The sequence below is a fragment of the Hydra vulgaris genome, chromosome 02 (genome assembly GCF_038396675.1).
Source record: "Hydra vulgaris chromosome 02, alternate assembly HydraT2T_AEP".
Classification (NCBI taxonomy): domain Eukaryota; kingdom Metazoa; phylum Cnidaria; class Hydrozoa; order Anthoathecata; family Hydridae; genus Hydra; species Hydra vulgaris.
This window is the reverse complement of record NC_088921.1, coordinates 67,285,841-67,305,717: the sequence shown is the minus strand read 5'-3', so window position 1 is coordinate 67,305,717 and position 19,877 is coordinate 67,285,841. Positions and strand designations below refer to the sequence as shown.

General features: G+C 27.9%; 1 protein-coding gene across 1 annotated transcript in view; it reads right to left on the bottom strand.

Annotated features, from left to right (window-relative positions):
- Positions 1–673: 673 nt before the first annotated feature.
- Positions 674–19,877, bottom strand: part of LOC100205733 (prostaglandin reductase-3) — a 56,438-nt gene continuing 37,234 nt past the window's right edge. Inside the window, exon 12 of the mRNA XM_065791762.1 lies at positions 674–879. Coding sequence (XP_065647834.1) covers positions 811–879 — 69 coding nt within the window. The 3' untranslated portion in view covers positions 674–810. The remainder of the gene's footprint in view (positions 880–19,877) is intronic.

Here is a 19,877-nt window from a genome sequence, read left to right as displayed (position 1 = left end):
CTCAAAACTTAAAAATATGGCGATTGAACAAGATAATTCTAACGTCGCGAAATCATGCTCTTATGTTGCTAAATAGATCAACTGAGATTTTCAACAGTATTAATGTCGACAACCTGGACATCAATAATTTAGACGAATGTTCAATAAAGTATAGGCTTCAATGAGGCATTGATACTGAATCTAATTTTAAACGTATTCATAGAAGAAGACTATTGCCAAAAAATATTGATTCGAATCCCAATTTTCAGACGATATTTGATTATCATACAGTTTATACTGGGTTTGGGAACAACAAAGCAATTGAATTTAAAATTTTGAAAACTTTTAAAGAACCTAAATTAAATCAAATTTAGTTATTTATGTTAAGCAGTATATATTCCTGGCTCGAAATGTTTAAAAAAACTTATATTAGCCATGTCTATATAAAAAAGAAAAAGCTAATACAAAATTTTTTTGACTCATTCAGGCACTACATACCGGAATTATTGACTTGGTTATAATATGTACTTTTTAAGTTCTTATAATTACAAAGCAGGTATGAAAAAACAACTTAAAACGACTGCTTAACAAGAAATTTATACCTAGATTCATTTCGAAGTATATAAGGTACAGGATACTGGATCCACTAGTAAAATGTCCGGTATTAAAAAATTAACAGTTAACAGTCTATAAATCTTTTATCGATTCTTTTATTTCAATTAATCAAACAAATTTTACACGAACCAACAAAATATAAATTTTTTGTCTATATAAAACATTTGCTACAAAATATCACATCAAAAATAAAGTTTAAATGGCTGTTGTCGCTGGTTACAATTTTGAGGAACCATTTTTCAGATCTATAACTATCTTCCCTTTGCTTCTTTGTGAGTATAAGTACTAGACAAATTAAGTAAAGTACCAATATATATATATATATATATATATATATATATATATATATATATATATATATATATCTATATCTATATCTATATCTATATCTATATCTATATCTATATCTATATCTATATCTATATCTATATCTATATCTATATCTATATCTATATCTATATATATATATATATATATATATATATATATATATATATATATATATATATATATATATATATATATATATATATATATATATTATATATATATATATATATATAATATATATATATATATATATATATATATATATATATATATATATATATATATATATATATATATATATACAGTGTCTCAAAAAATTATCCGACCAAACAAGTTTTTCTCAAAAAAAAATGTTTACGCTCTAAATTATACTAAAAACAATAGACCTTTTCACAGTTCCGATATAAAATTTATGCGGCGCAGAAATGGAAGTAAAAACGTAAACAAACATTGTTTTAACGGTTAAGTCATAGAGATTTATAATTGAAAACAATGTAAATACTGAACCTATACCCTATATTAGTTTCAAGAGATCGAAGACATGCGCTGTTATTGATTGTAAAAATAACGAATACAATTTAGAAACACACACACATATATGTGTAAAAAGTCCATTACGTACGAAAAAAGCTGAAAATATAATGAAAGAATACAGAAAAAAATCATTAGTTCATGCTCGAAACGAAGCAAAAGAAAGATGATATTCAAGTAAGAAATTAATTGATGAATTAAATTTATATCTCCAATCACAAATTAGATCTAATGATTATGAGTTAATAATATAACGAACAATCTAAGAATTATTAAAAAAAAAAACCGAATTGAAAGAAAAATAAACTATAAATCTACTGAAATTGATTAATCTACTGAAAAATAAAATATAAACTGGAAAATAATATCAATTATAAAATCAATTTTGAAAAAAATTCTTCATAATCGAATTTTAAAACCAGCTATACTAAATTTAACAAATATTAATCTGGATAAAGCAACTACTGAACTACTTAATCTTGGTCCAAAAGTTTGTTCCATTACAAAAGAATATCCCTTATATAGACATCATCGCTAATATTGAAACTTGCGCCTTAGAATTCGAACAACAAAATAAACAAACACAGGCAGAGATTCTTCTACAAAACTGTTCGAAAATCCTAACTAGTTCTTTAAAATTAAAATTAAAAGATAATTTAACAAAACAACGCTTTTCTTTACAAAACCTAAAAAAGCATTCACATCTAAAAATATGTTCATTTGACAAAGGAGCAGGTTTTGCTTTATTAAACAAAAATGAAGCATAAGATAAATTAGAAGAACAAATAAAAAATAGTAAAGTTATTGATTACGACCCAACACCCACATTCACTACTAAATTTCAAAAACTGTTAAATAAATTAAAAAAACAGGGTAAGTTAGACAATGCCACTTACTTTAAAATGTATCCATCAGATTGCGTTCCACCTAGAATCTGTGGAATGGTTAAAGCTCACAAACCAGAAAAAAACTACCCAATGCGTCCTGTTGTTTCCACTATTTATACACCACCTTATGGAACATCAGAGTATCTGGTTAAATTTATTCAACCAACATTAAATAAAAATACAACTCGACTAATTAATTCAAGTAGTTTTGTCAACGATGCTAAAGAATGGAAGATAGACCCAAATGAATTCAAGTTTCACTTGATGTAGTAAATTTATATCCATCTGTACCGATCGATGAAGCAATACCGGTTATTGTTAGCATATTAAACGATGATTTAGAGGATTTAAAAACTAGCACTAAATTAACTCTTTTAGATACACACCAGTTAATTGAACTTTCACTAAGCAAGTGTTACTTTTTATAAGAAGATAAAATCCGAGTTTTACCTAATTCAGGTCCAATTGGTTTATCGTTGATGGTAGTCATAGCTGAAGCATTTTTGTAAAATATAGAAAAAAGATCCCTTAATATAGCTTTTGTTAATTCATTCCAACCAATAACTTACAAAAGATAGGTAGACGATACCCATGCTCGTTTTGATTCGAAAGAAAAACAAGAACTGTTTCTTAAAACTTTAAATGAACAAAACCCCTCCATAAAATATACTGTTGAACTTGAAAACGGAAGAAAACAACTTAACTTTTTAGATATATCTATTACAAATACAATGAACGGATTTTATGAATTTCAAATATACCGTAAGGATGCGATAACCAATGTTCAAATAAAACCAAACTCTAACATCAATCCAAGCATAATCACTGGCGTCTTTAAAAGATTTCTATGTAGAGCAAAACAAATCTGCTCCCAAAAACACCTCTCACAAGAAATTGATTTCCTTATAGATACATTTTTAGAAAATGGCTATAACAAAAGTAACCTTATTAAAATAACCAAAAACTATTAAGACCGCGTTTCAAAAAATACTACATCTAAACAATTAAATAAGCAGTTTATAGCAGTTAATAAGCAAGTTTAAATAGCAAATAAAGCAGTTAATAAGCAAGTTTATTAAACTAACTCGGATACCTATTGGCCCTAAATTCCGAAAGGAATTTAGAAAACAGAACATCAGAGACCTCCCAATTTAAATAACATACTATGCAACAACAAAACAAAACTACCACCGTACTCGTGTCCGGGTGTTTACGAGCTTAAATGCTCATGCGGAAGTATATTTATTGGTGAGACCAAAAAGAAAATTATTTCAAGAAGTGCGGAACACCAAAGAGCCTGCAAAAATCAAAAATGGTCGAGTTCAGGAGCCACGGAACATTCTAGAACATGCTGTGGTACTTTTGATTGACTGAATCCTAAAACCTTAGCAGCCATTCCAGAATACAGGATAACAAAAGTTAGAGAATCCCTGGAGATAAATAAAGCAAGAATTCGACATGAGATAGGTATTGGGCAAACTGTTCTAAATAGAGATGACGGAGATAATGTGAAAACAAAAACTTGGGGACCAATTTTGACGAAAATTTAACTGACGTCACTATTATATTTTTGATTGGTTTTTATAATTTACGCTTTTTAATGTTTTCCTTTTTAAACGGTTGGTTTTATGTTGTTTTGTAACGTTGTAATGTATATATGTATATATGTATATATATATATATATATATATATATATATATATATATATATATTATATATATATATATATATATATATATATTGTTTTAAGGAAATCTTGAATGAATGATTTTATATATATATATTTATATATTAAAATTACTTATTTTTATGGAACATTCACAACAAGTATAATAGTGATATTTAGAGACGACTAGACTCATCATCAGACTATAAAAATATATACTATAAAGTTTATATACTAATGAACTCTAAAGAAGTAATTATAATAATAATAACAATGTGTGTATATATATATATATATATATATATATACACACATTATATGTTTTAGATTGCATGCATTTCCAACAGAAAAAAATAACCAGAGCTCAGAGAAAAATGAAGAAAATTAATTAACCGTTCCACTCCTACATTATCACGTCATGGTAAATTATTTATTACAAAATCAAAAATGATAGTAGTTCAGACCATTTTCCTGACAGAGCACCATCGTTTGTAAATTGATATCCTTCGTTAAACTTAGGTTACAATGCAACTCAAAGACTTATTTTATTAAATATAAATACTTCTAGACGAGAATTAAGCTATAAGTTGCAATCAACAATCTTATCACAAGAATCGCTGGTTTCACCAACAAAAAATAATAATAAAATAATTTTTGATGTTGCTGATGATATCAATTTTAACTTTGTTCAGTCTGCAAGTACCACACCATTTTCAAACAATGATCCATCAGATTATGTTGAATTTAATGTTCACCGTTGTTCTATAATAGAGCATCAAGAATTAAAAAATCAAATTGATAGCTTAAAAAATCAAATTGATAGCTTAAAAAATCAAATTGATAGCTTAAAAAATGAACCTCAGTATGAAATTGAAAAAAAAAAAATTAATATAAAAAATTAACAACAACCACATCAGTCATCACTAAGAAACCAGACAAAATTGTAAATAAGCACAATGTAGACAAATCATTCTATTGCAATTTACTCGTATACAAACATTTATTAAAAAATGATAGATCTTGTGACTTTTATACTGGCCTTACGTCTGTCAGTGTGTTTCATGAGTTACATAGTGCAATATTACCATTAATTAAAAGAGGATGGAGGGGTGTTAAAAAAAACATCTACTGCTGTTTTTCGAAATTTCAAAAAAAAACCTAAACTATTTGGACCGAAACGAAAGTTATGCAGCGAAGATGAATTTTTATTAATGCTTATGAAGCTAAGACTTGGATTACTAACAAATGATCTTGCTTACAGGTTTAATATACCTTTGTGATTAGCAAGTGCAATACTCTCTACAAGCTTCTAGCTCACTTTTAAAGCACCTGGTTTTTGTTTAAAATAAAGATGTTTTAACACAGACAATGGCAAACAGATTTAAGAAATTAAATTGTTCAGACTTGCACTCAATTTTAGATGGAACAGAGTTTTTTATCAAAACACCCAAAAATTTAGAGTTACAGAAACTAACTTGGAGTGAATATAAACATCACAACACTATAAAAACATTAATATTTGTTGCTCCAAATTCATCAATATTTTTTGTTTCTGAAGCTTACGGAGGATCAATTTCAGATAAAGAAATTACAAATCGCAGCAACTATTTAGATTGCATTCCAAAATATTCTCGAATAATGTACGATAAAGGCTTTAATATTAATACTGAATGTTCTGAACGTTTCATCTACTACACAGTTCCCCTGGTCGAAAATGTGCAGCTCAAATGACTACTGAAGAAGTAAAGAATACAAAATAAATCGCTAATTTAAGGATATTGGTCGAACAAGTTATTAGAAGAATCAAGACATTTCGAATTTTAGCAACAGAGTTTCCGCTTACAATGTTGAAACTATTTGATGATATTATTATTTGCTCAGCTTGTTCTATATATATGTATAGTTCTATAGTTTGTTGCATTTGGGAAGCACAGAAGGAAAAAAGTGATTCTTACGCCAACACATACGTCACTTTTAATTACTTTTGACTTTTGTCCAACATTTGCGTGTCAAAAAGTCAAAACCATTAATTTAATTACAAATTAATCGTTTTTTAAAAAAACCACAAAAACGCAAATTTATATATATATATATATATTTATATATATATATATATATATATATATATGTATGTATGTATGTATGTATATATATATGTATATATATATTACGTAAAATATATGTATAATAGACAAATAGATACATATTATGTACCTCTCTGTCTATCTTTCTCTTTCTCTCTTCTCTCTCTCTCTCTCTCTCTCCTCTCTCTCTCTCTCTCTCTCTCTCTCTCTCTCTCTCTCTCTCTCTCTCTCTCTCTCTCTCTATATATATATATATATATATATATATATATATATATATATATATATATATATATATATATATATATATATATATATATATACATATATATATAAATATATATATATATATATATATTAGGGTGCTCCAAATTTTTTTTCTCAAAATTACTTTGCTCCCCGAGTGTTTTCCCATTCCTTTCAGTATTTAAAGTGAAAAAAATCATACTTCAAGATTTTCAAATAACTCTAAGCCTTGCCACCATAACAAAAATGTTTGTCACATTGTTTAACATTGAAAAAGTAACATAAATTGTTCGAAGTGAACTAGAGTTATTAAAAGTTGAATTTAAGCAATCAAAATTTAGGTGTAAACAATGATCTAGCTTAGCTACCATGATATGATAATGTTAGGCCTAAGAAAAATACTGATCCAGCCGTATTCGGAAAAACAATTATGTAAGTTTTTTCATAGATTTTTCAGTGTTTTTTTTCTGAAATCTGGTACATTGCGCCGGTGTTGTTCCACCACTTGTAACATATATTGTTTTTGTGCTTTGTCTCTTATTAAAGTATTTGCAAAGTTTGTGATGAGCTTCATTGCACTCTCGGCTAAATCATTGACAACTTTTGCATGACGTATAAACATTGCCGCTTCTTGAAAATTATTGTCGGTTTCCACTGCTTTGGAGGCAAGTGCAACCAGGCTGTTTCAACTCCAAGTAAATTGAACAGGAGCCAGGATTTCTTGCCAATCAGATGTACCTATTTTGTTGAGGATACTAGCTGTGGAAAGGCAGGAACACCTTTATCTAGTGGTTTGTCTTTTTTTTGATAAGTTGTCTGGCAATTTGTTTTTTTTCCAAATCTGACACCAAATTTGAAAAGAGCAAAAATGTGACCGTTTCTTCTGCCAGATACCACATATGCCTGTTCAATGCTGAAATTGACACTCCAGCTACCTCAGGGTCAATTTTCTTGAACATATGTAGATCATACCATAACTGAAGATCATTTGATGGTGCATCGGCTGCAAAAGGGGCTGCTAACCACGCTTTCACATAAAATAGGGCATTGAATGTGCAAATACAACGCAACTTTTCCGTTTTTTCAGGATCATAATTCAGCTGATCACCAAAAGCATACATTTTAGCACTGTATATAACAGTTGCCATCCAGCGTGCATGATGGTGTGCACCAGGCTTGAGCCAGTACACTCCACGAGGAGGCGTTTCTCTTAGAAGTATGTGCACAAGTTCTGCACATTCTCTGTAGTCATCACAAGGCATGCTGTTACCTTCTGAGGCCAAGATTTGTTGCAAGAAATTAACAACATTTTCCTTCTGTTGCTTGAGATGTCAATTAGTAATATTTAAAATTTTGAAATTCAATCGTTGTTTTATTGTATCCCAAGATTTTTTAAATTCCATGAATTCAGGGGTGTCCAGACTGGATGTTGGACCAAAAATCTGTTGCCATGCGGAACACAAAATTCTCTCCATCACATGATAATTACAAGCAAAATATAATACTTTCTTGTTTGGCATCAATTCCAATTGTACACACGCCCCATTTTTCCATCCTGAATTTGATGCTGTAGTATCGAAAACAAGACCAACAATGGACTGTTCTACTTTTGACTTGACTACAAGAGAATAGCTACCATTAGCCATTGTAGCACCAGTTCCATCTGAGATAACTGAAACCCCAAGAAGTTTACCTTCTTAATAGTTTGGCATCCCAGCCACAAGAACACCTAGTCGTTCAGCATCCTCAGGAACAATTTTCCTATCCCAATGTAATGTTAGGTACTTCAGGGAAACAAATGTAGTTTCAATCTCATTTTCTATTCGAAGCTTTTTAGCAGTGGTCCTACTGCTTGTTTTCAATAAAGTCACACACTTCGAATCAGCTCCACCCTCTGCGAGTATAGCCGCCATGAAGGCCGTTATTTTACCAGCTGATAAATTCAAGCGGTCTGCCATTGTTGAAATTTTGTCACTTTTGAAACGATTTCTTGGAAGATCCAGTGTAATTTTGTCTTCTCTGTCTGGTTTGGTTTTCTTTGTTACAGTACCAGCTTCCTGACATTCAAAATCTTCATCTTCACATTCGTCTGAACTACATGTAACACTAATATCCTCTTCTGATTCCATGTCTGACTCGGGGGAGTCAACACTTGTGGTTTCAGGATTGGTGCTCATTGTTGCATCCAGATTATTTTGACTTCTCAGTTCTTCAGCCATTTTTCTTGCCAATTCAATTCTCGCTCTCTGTATTTTTGAGAAACTTTTCATTTGTACTTTTTGTCTTCTGATCCCAAAATAACTCTTTTTTGAGATTTAACTGCTGTTAGAAATTAAACATTTTATTTTATTTGCTCATTATCACGAAGCCGGTCCGTTTCTATTTTGTTTCAAACATCTTGGTGAACAATATAAAAGTATTTTTTTCATATCTTCAATAAACAGTTTTTCCTTTGCTTCATTTAATTAACATCCTTTTTTCTGGAATGTTCTATAAATATTATAGAGATATTTTAGCTTTATCTTTGTCTTTGCGTTGTATTGCAATTCCAGCTTTATCCCATTGATTTTGAATTTCCACTACAACTTTTTCAGCTATAGCACCATTACAACTGACATGTTTGGTTTGTTTCATTGACCCGTCCTTCAAAAAGAAAAAGAAACGCAGCACATCTCCCTTCGAAGGAATTCTTGTTAGTGGTAATTCAGTTAATGGTTTTCCTAATAACCAGATGTCAATATCTTTCCTGAGGACAGGTCTATTCATGATCGTTTTTAACAGTTCCTTCAAAACTAATGATTCCGTATTATAGTGTAATATATACACTATACAGCGCTACAAAATTTCACATAATATGTTTTAATCAAATTTGTTTGTCATATATTTTGTTGAAAAATTTTAAAATAAACAAAATGTTTTTCAAACAAACAATACAGTCTGCTTCTGTCTAATGAGTAATTCTTGTTAAACTTCTTTCATTAAATTTTTTTCCTAAAAAAAAATTTAGAAAAAGTTTAGAAAATTATTTAGATTAGTTTAGAAAAAGGACTAACATAATTTTTAATAAGAAAATTCAGGGAGCTGGTGGCAAGGTTTAAACGTGACTAAACTACTTGATATTTTGTATTTTATCACAAAATAGATGAACGAATGAGAAAATGGCCAGGGAGCAAGATTCTGAGAGAAATTTTTTTTCATCATGCTTCTCTAGAGCGCCCTAATATATATATATTTATTTATATATATATATATATATATCTCTCTATATATATATATATACATATATATTAATGAAGAAAAAACAACTTTTTCTATGGTACTTTAAGTTTCATGCCTATACGGCAATCATCAGCCATTGAATTACAAATTCAAAAACAAAAAAACCCGCTAAAATTACAAAATACTGTGTAGTGGGATCTTAACGTCGCTAAGAAAAAACAATATTAGCTAATCACCGGTGTCAAAAAAAGATAAGAGGAATTTATTCTTGTGTCTGCATTTTGAAATCAACTCATTTCGTTTATTCAACAAGTTATCACCTTTATATGTTAAAATAAGGAATTTTTCGTATAAACAAAGATTGCAAATTTTTGACGAAGTGTTATAAGGATTGCAACGTTTTACAATTTTCCACTTAATTAAGGGTGTAAACATTTTGTCTTTTATGTCCCAAATTTCTTTAGACAATTCGGTATCTTTTTTATATTTATTAATGTTAAAAGATTTTAGATGGTTAGCATAGCGAAATTTAAATGGAGTTTCACATAAGCTAAAATATACTTTTTCTTTGTAGTCAGGTTCATTTGACGACACGGTCGCTTGATAAACGATGTTCTTTGACAAGCACTGATTGTTCATGGAACAGATGGATTTATTGACACAGTTGCATGTTTTTCCCTCATCTTTACCTTGGTTATATAATATCCTGTGGTTGTGCGAATTAATGATGGACTTGATGTTTGGCATACATGAGTAGCTTATTTTAATGGTATTTCGATTAAATATCTTACGAAGTTTGTGACCAACCGGAAAGTGCAGGTCATATGTATATCGCTCTATTTGAAGTATCTTTTTAATATTGAGCACTCTTTTACGACTATGCGTTTTGTTTTATTATTATAATACAAAATAGCCTTAAATATCAATATATATATATATATATATATATATATATATATATATATATATATATATATATATATATATATATATATGTAAATATATATAGATATATTGATAGATAGATTTATATATATATATATATATATATATATATATATATATATATATATATATATATATATATATATATATATATATATATATATATATATCAGACATTTCCTGCTTCAATAATTTATCAAAGTCTAAAGTCTAAATAATCTAATTTTGGTATCTCCTTTACATTTTCTGTCCAGCTTTCCTTGTCTTTCTGTATTTGATTTTCCAATTCTTTTTTCAGCGATAGAATTGTAGGAGTAAGTATTTGGGAATTGTTAATAGAATCTACAGCTTCTTTTTATTCGTCTTCATTTCTTTCAATTGTATAAACTCTTATCAATATTTTTTCTTGACGCATAACGGTTCTTTTTGGCATTGAAAAAGCCAATTTAAATTAAGTAGTCCATTTAAATTCTTATTACAACATTGCATAAACCTCTCACATAGTGCCGCGGCTAAATCTATGCTCAAAAGTGATGATTGCTTTTGTAATTTATTTAATATAAATTTAAAAGTTGTTTCCGCAGTGATAAGGTTTGATTCTCTCCTGCATAATAGGAGAGACCAAGTTTTAGTGGTGCCAGGCAAATAATTAAGTCATCGATTTGGGACTATTTTTCTTACGAAATTTTGATCCAACATCAATTAAGGCTTTTTCAATACACACTTTTAGTCTATGAAATCTTTCTAACATATCAAACATACTGTTCGACCTAGTTTTACAATCAAGAACCAACTTAAGCTTTTTCCTGTATTCTTGTAGGATATACTTCTGTAAATATGTATCATTTTTGACAGGAGAGTTTTTAAATATTTTCACAACCTTTCTCACTTTTTTCATGAGATCTTTGTAATTGCTAACCAATTCAGCAGATGGTCGGTCCAAAATTATTGTCAAACCATATTCTTTATCTATAACTTCATCATCATCAGTGTTACGATACTCATCTTCTTATTCACAATTTTCATATGTAGCAAACGATTCTTCAACTTCTCCGTTGTTTTTCTTGTATAAGATATCAATAACTGTTGTATTCTATGAGCATAACATAGTTGTTGATAGCAAGACATCATTTTACCAACTTTAACCATCACACTTGCTCCAACAGCGGTCATGGCGATAATGTCTTTTTGGAGGTCAAATCGAAGCTATTTAGCCTTCCTACAACTAACTTGATGCAATATTCTGCATTACACAATCCATGGATTCTAATCAATCCAAGATTAAAGTGTTTCGCCTCCATATGTACATTTAAGTTTAAGTATCTCTGACTATTTTGTGATGTCGATTTGTCAAACGTTATTGAAAACTTTTGATTTTGCTTTTTTAGTGATATGAATTTTTGCATTATATCGGCTTTTACAGAATCTGAGAATTTAATTACCATCGATCTTAGGTGAAGTAGGGAGCCAGAAACAACTCTTTGAAAACAAAGACCGCAAATCTGAAGATGTGCGAAAACTATTAAATGTAAAGCCATCTTTAGCAACCATGCGCGATATCATTTTTTCCATAGAAATTTCTTTTACAAAAAACGTGTCAATTGTTCTGACCTTTTTCAATAGAATTACTTCTTCGTCTTCGCAGTCGATGTATATTCTAAGCTCTAGCTCAACTCATGCTGTTTTGAAGTTGAAGCTACGTCTTGTTGCAAAACGTTTGATTTTAAATCAGTGTCATGTTTAGTTTTTAAATGGATTTATAACCCTTTAGTTGATCTTTGACTAATTTTTAAAATAACCGAATATAACATGCACTTCGCATTTTCTTCTTTATCACTTTTTTTTAAGTAATTCCATATAGTTTTATTTTGCGACATGCTTAGTTGGTACTTTTGTTTTAAAATCTTGATGTAAATAATTTTTAAATCTTTTTAAAAAGTAGTTTTTAAAAGTATATTTTTTATTATTATGCACATACGTTTTCAACATACTATTAACAAAAATTTCAACATACTCATTAGCAAAAATTTCAACATAATCATTAACTAAAAAAAAAAAATTTGAACGAGTTCGACTAATGTTTTGCTAAGTAATTGTTTATTTTTGAATGATTTTTTTATATTCATAGCTAAGGAAAATATTTTAATAGCCGAAGATATATATATATATTAGAAGTAAAAATAAAAATGTTGACAAACTTTGACAGTTTCTGATAAATTGCTATTACTTATTTAATAAATAACACACCGTTTCTCAGATAGTTAATAAAATATTTCAAGTAATCCTGACTCAGTATCGTCATATCTGCATATAGTATAGAAGTTTCTCAGTGTACACTTCATTATGCATTGTGTGACTAGTAAATTTTTTAATGGATTTGTCTTGTTAAACATTAAACACTTTTAATTTGATATCTTTCTTGTTTAAAAGAATTTACTTTTTTTTGTTTAAAAGCAATAATTTCAAAATCCCGCAAATCTCCCAGTAGTTATTGCGGATCTCACATGCCCTAAATTAATGCAGGATTGCAATCCCTAAAAACAATGAATAGTAATACTTACTTTGTCTGTCATTTTAATTCTATTGGGAATAGTATGTTATTTAGCGTTTATATTTTTTGATTCATGCTTCAGTTGGCTTATTATTTGTCCTAAAAGAAACTTAGTATTGAATAGGCTTGTAAAAAAATTATTTGACCAAGCGATATTTAGGTAAGTTTAATTAATTTTATGTGAAATTTGTTAAAATAATTTAGCAAAATTTTATACAATTAATGAAATTGCATAACAAAAAAATGTTTTTTTGTAGTAAAAAAAAAAGTTTTGTATAAAAAAAAGCTTTCATGTTTTTTTAAGTAAAATGGTTAGAGGTATATGTCACTGGACTGTCTCTCAGAGTATAATTTAGCTGTCGATCTAGTCAATCAGGGTAAAACCTATCGTCAGATGCAACAAGAGACTGGAATTCCTCATAATACAGTATCCGACATAATGAAGAAGTATAATTTGATCGGAACAACAGTCACAAAAAAAGGGCAGGGTCGCAAAAAAAAAAAGACTTTTAAGAGTTTTGATAGAAACTTAATTATACAAGTCAAGAAAAATCGCTTCATTTCTGCTTGAAAACTGGCTGAGCAAGAATTTTGAGTAAGAAACACATGAAAAGAAGATTAGAGTTTGCTGAGAAGTTCATTAGGTGCAATACAGAAACATATTAAAGCAAAATTTGAAGTCATCTGCTTGAAAACTTCTGCTAGAATCTGATTTTACATTTTAGCAAGATAACAATCCCAAGCATAGTGGCACTAAAACCAAGGAGTGGTTTGTTACAAATAATGTTGAGGTCTTGGAATGATTGCAATATCACCAGACCTTAATCCTATTGAACAATTGTGGGAAATTTTAGATCGAGAAATTGGAGATCAGTCATTTTCAAAAAAAGATAACCTCAAAGTGGCAATTGAAGAAGCCTGGGAAAAGACTAAACCAGAAGAAACAAAATCTTTAGTCGAATCAATGCCTAGACATCTAGAAGCTGTAATCCAAGCAAAGGAAGGCCCAACAAAGTATTAAAATAACTGTTTTGTTGTATTATAATTTATTATGAAACAAATAATGTGTTTGGTTGAATATTTTTTTGCCAATAAAAAAACGATCTAAGTTCCTTTAATTTAAGACTGAAAAATTTGATTGATTATTATTCTTTAATTTTTATTAATCTTGAGTAAACCAAAAAAGTCTAAATTTACGAAAATACAGCACTTTTTTTTAGGAAAAACATTCAAAAAAATGTTTGGTCAGATAATTTTTTGAGACACTGCATATGTGTGTGTGTATTTATATATATGTATGTATATATATATATATATAATATATATATATATATATATATATATATATATATATATATATATATATATATGAGTTTTTTACGACTATGAGTTTTGTTTTATTATTATAATACAAAACAGCCTCAAATATCAATATATATATATATATATATATATATATATATATATATATATATATATATATATATATATATATATATATATACACACACACATATGAATACAGTACTGTGAATAAGTTTTAGACCACTTGTATAATTAGACGTATATACAATTTTTTTTCTATGTAATTTTTTTAAAGCGTACATAAGTTTAATAATATATAAGAAAAGTTAAAAGAATATATTATTTTGAATAAATAAACAAAATTGATGAGGAAACATGAGGGATTTGTTTGTTTATTTATTAAAACGATGTGTCATAACAACTACATCCCAAACAGCATATTCAAAGAATGCTGTTACAGAAATCAGAGAAACTGGCTCCCTTGAAGATAGAAAGAAAAGTGGTAGACCTCCTAAGCTAACAAAAGATGACAATAAATATTTCAAAACCCTATCTTTATGAAATACAAAAAAAGCATCAACAGAGCTGGCAAAAGACATAACACAGCAACTGGGAAAAATGTCAGCTCTTCTTTTATTTGACAGCAACTACTTAAATTGGGATTAAGAGGGTGTGTTGCAATTCAAAAACCATTATTACAGTGTGGCAATAAAGAAAAATGACTTAAATATGCAAAACAACACAAAGATTGGGCCCAGGAAATGTTGAATTGGGTTCTGTACACCGATGAGTTCAAATTCGAAATTTTTGGAACGAAAGGACGCCAATATGTTTGAAGAAGAATTAAAGAAGCCTATCAGCCCGAGTGTTTAAACCCTACTATTGAACACAGAGGAGGCTCTTTACAATTTTGGGGCAGTTTAACTTCATCTGGAGTAGGTGATTTGATCAAAATAGGGAGGCGACTCACCGGGGAACATGTGGATATCCTAAGGCACTATGCTGTATCATCCGGAATGAGACTAATAGGTCATAATTTTATTCTGCAGCAGGACAATGACCCAAAACATTGTTCCCGAGTGGCAAAAAATTATTTAAATGAAATGGCAGAGGAAGGAGTACTGGAATTGATGACCTGGCCTCCCTAGAGTCCAGTTTTGAATATAATTGAGCATATTTAGGATTACCTGAACAGAAAGAAGATCGAACATGCTCCCCGAAATGCTCAATAATGTTTTGAAGTACTTCAAGGAGAATGGCACAACATACCCCAGGATTTTATAACTAACTTGAATCTATTCCATGGTGAATATTGACTGGGATTAAGGCAAAAGGAGGACATAGTAAATATTAAGAGCTTTTATGAAGTTTGACATTAAAAAGTTTGTAATTGTTCCATATTTTATGTGAAATACATATTTTTTAATAAGTTTATAATTTAGAACTACAAACTTAAATATTAGAGCAAAATTCTTTGGGATTTTTTGAAAAAATGTAAGTGGTCTAAAACTTATTCACAGTACTGTATATGTATATGTATATATATATATATATATATATATATATATATATATATATATATATATATATATATATATATATATATATATATATATATATATATAATATATATATAAATATATATATATATATATATATATATATATATATAATATATATATAAATATATATATATATTTATATATATATATATTTATATATATAAATATATATATATTTATATATATAAATATATATATATTTATATATATAAATATATATATATATTTATATATATATATTTATATATATAAATATATATATATATATATATTTATATATATAAATATATATATATTTATATATATAAATATATATATATATATATATTTATATATATAAATATATATATATATTTATATATATAAATATATATATATTTATATATATATATATATATTTATATATATAAATATATATATACATTTATATATATAAATATATATATATATATATTTATATATAAAAAAAGTAAGAAGTATTTTTAAATAGATAAAAAAAAGAGTTATGGGGTTTAGTATGTGTTTTCATAACTTTTTTTCTTTTTTTTTTTTTCACCTCTTTTTTGTGGAATTGCCCATATATATATATATATATATATATAAATATATATATATATATATATATATATATATATATATATATATAAAAATATATAGATCTATAGTTTGTTGGCTTTGGGAAGAGCGGAAGGAAAAAAGTGATTCTTACGCCAACACATACGTCACTTTTAATTACTTTTGACTTTCGTCCAACATTTGCGTGTTGGACGAAAGTAAAAACCATTAATTTAATTACAAATAAATCGTTTTTTAAAAAAACCACAAAAACGCAAATTTAATTGACCAGAATGTTTTAAAAACATTGTGAATGTTTTTAACAATATAAACAATGTTTTTATTTTTATTTTTTTTAATAAAATGTTTTTATTTTTATTTTTTTTAATAAAATAATTTTATTTTTATTTTTTTTACTGTAAATCATGCGCGGAGTGTTGCTACATCGACTACCTTATAGCCAGACTCGCAAGGGAGTGCTGCTACATCGACTATCTTATAGCCTGACTCGCAAGGGAGTGCAGCTACATCGACTGACAAATAGCCTGACTCGCAAGGGAGTGCTGCTACATCGACTGACAAATAGCCTGACCCGCAAGGGAGTGCTGCTACATCGACTGAGGGTTTGGTTGGGGCAGGCAGTCTATCATTATTAAAAAAAAAAAATTCCGGTCTTGCATTTTAATTTTTACTTTTTGTCAACAAAATATGGAAAAAACTTTCGGACAACATCTACGGGTTGTATATATTTATATATATATATATATATATATATATATATATATATATATATATATATATATATATATATATATATATATATATATATAGAACCCTTAGATGTTGTCCGAAAGTTTTTTCCAAATTTTGTTGACAAAAAGTAAAAATTAAAATTCAAGACCGGAATTTTTTTTTTTAATAATGATAGACTGCCTGCCCCAACCAAATCCTCAGTCGATGTAGCAGCACTCCCTTGCGGGTCAGGCTATTTGTCAGTCGATGTAGCAGCACTCCCTTGCGAGTCAGGCTATAAGATAGTCGATGTAGCAACACTCCGCGCATGATTTACAGTAAAAAAAATAAAAATAAAAACATTTTATTAAAAAAAATAAAAACATTTTATTAAAAAAAATTAAAATAAAAACATTGTTTATATTGTTAAAAACATTCAGAATGTTTTTAAAAACATTCTGGTCAATTAAATTTGCGTTTTTGTGGTTTTTTTAAAAAACGATTAATTTGTAATTAATTTAATGGTTTTTACTTTCGTCCAACACGGAAATGTTGGACGAAAGTTAAAAGTAATTAAAAGTGACTTATATGTTGGCGTAAGAATCACTTTTTTCCTTCCGCTCTTCCCAAAGCCAACAAACTATAGATCTATAGATATATATATAGATATATATATATAGATATATATATATAGATATATATAGAACCCTTAGATGTTGTCCGAAAGTTTTTTCGATATTTTGTTGACAAAAAGTAAAAATTAAAATGCAAGACCGGAATTTTTTTTTTTTTAATAATGATAGACTGCCTGCCCCAACCAAACCCTCAGTCGATGTAGCAGCACTCCCTTGCGGGTCAGGCTATTTGTCAGTCGATGTAGCAGCACTCCCTTGCGAGTCAGGCTATTTGTCAGTCGATGTAGCAGAACTCCCTTGCGAGTCAGGCTATTTGTCAGTCGATGTAGCAGCACTCCCTTGCGAGTCAGGCTATAAGATAGTCGATGTAGCAACACTCCGCGCATGATTTACAGTAAAAAAATAAAAATAAAAACATTTTATTAAAAAAAATAAAAAGCAAAACATTTTATTAAAAAAAATAAAAATAAAAACATTGTTTATATTGTTAAAAACATTCAAAATGTTATAAAAACATTCAGAATGTTTTTAAAAACATTCTGGTCAATTAAATTTGCGTTTTTGTGGTTTTTTTAAAAAACGATTAATTTGTAATTAAATTAATGGTTTTTACTTTCGTCCAACACGGAAATGTTGGACGAAAGTCAAAAGTAATTAAAAGTGACGTATGTGTTGGCGTAAGAATCACTTTTTTCCTTCCGCTCTTCCTAAAGCCAACAAACTATAGAACTATATATATATATATATATATATATATATATATATATATATATATATATATATATATATATATATATATATATATATATATATATATAAGTAGAAAATCACTTAACTAAATTTTTTTTCCCATTTGACACTGTGTTTCATCAACAAAGATTCATCAGAAATGCATTTCTGATGAATCTTTGTTGATGAAACACAGTGTCAAATGGAAAAAAATTTAGTTAAGTGATTTTCTACTAATATATAATTGCTCTGTTCTTTTAAGAACATTGAGCACTCAATTGTGTAGAATACTTTTTAAAGTTGTTTAAATATATATATATATATATATATATATATATATATATATATATATATATATATATATATATATATATATATTTAATTTTTTTAAATAACCGAAAGGGAGTCAAATTGCATTGGCTTTGAAAACACATTGATAACTTATGTTGTGCAGGATTGTAATGATGACATGACAATGATGGTAATTACTGATGACCATTAATTTTCCCTGTTGTTTATTTTTGTTTACATTTATGTTTTGTTCTCTTCTTACTAAGAAAATGTTAACACTGTTCATCTATTCAGCTTAAACAAAGTCGAGTGCATAACTGCATATAATTGTATAGTTTTCTAATTTCATTGAGTATATGGGCAATTCCACCGCTACTTACGAGACATTTTGATTTTTGCAACGTCACATTTTTAGATATATATTTTTTATTTTAACAGATTAAATATTTATATATTTATGAATCATTCCAAAATCATTTATTTGTTTTCCTGTATATTGAAATTTCGTTCAATTATTATAAGTTTACGAATGATAGTTGATTATATGCTGTGTTACTTACGGGACGCAAAAAAACATTGCATTAAACCTGTTGTTTTCAGTTAAATATTTCAAGCCAAATATTTAACCTTCATAAACCGGCTTCTTAAATTATATTAGGTAGTTGTTATTCTGCGTAAAATTATTCAAAAGATTGTTTTAGCTGCTTATTTATATATCTTAAATCAAATTAGTTATTGTTACTTACGGGGACAATTCTACGCTTTTATCAAAATGTAGTTTAGTTACCATTTATATAGAAAGTATGACGCATGACTTTAATTGGAAATTTAAAACAAAAAAATAACACAAACAACATAATTTATCAAAATTTAAAATTTCTTATATAATTTTGTACATATGGCAACCCAAAGATTACTTGGTTTCTGTTTGAATTTATTTATTCATTTTATCGAAATAACTCACTTGAGCGTGGAATTGCCTATATGCACATTTGGATATAATTGCATACTATT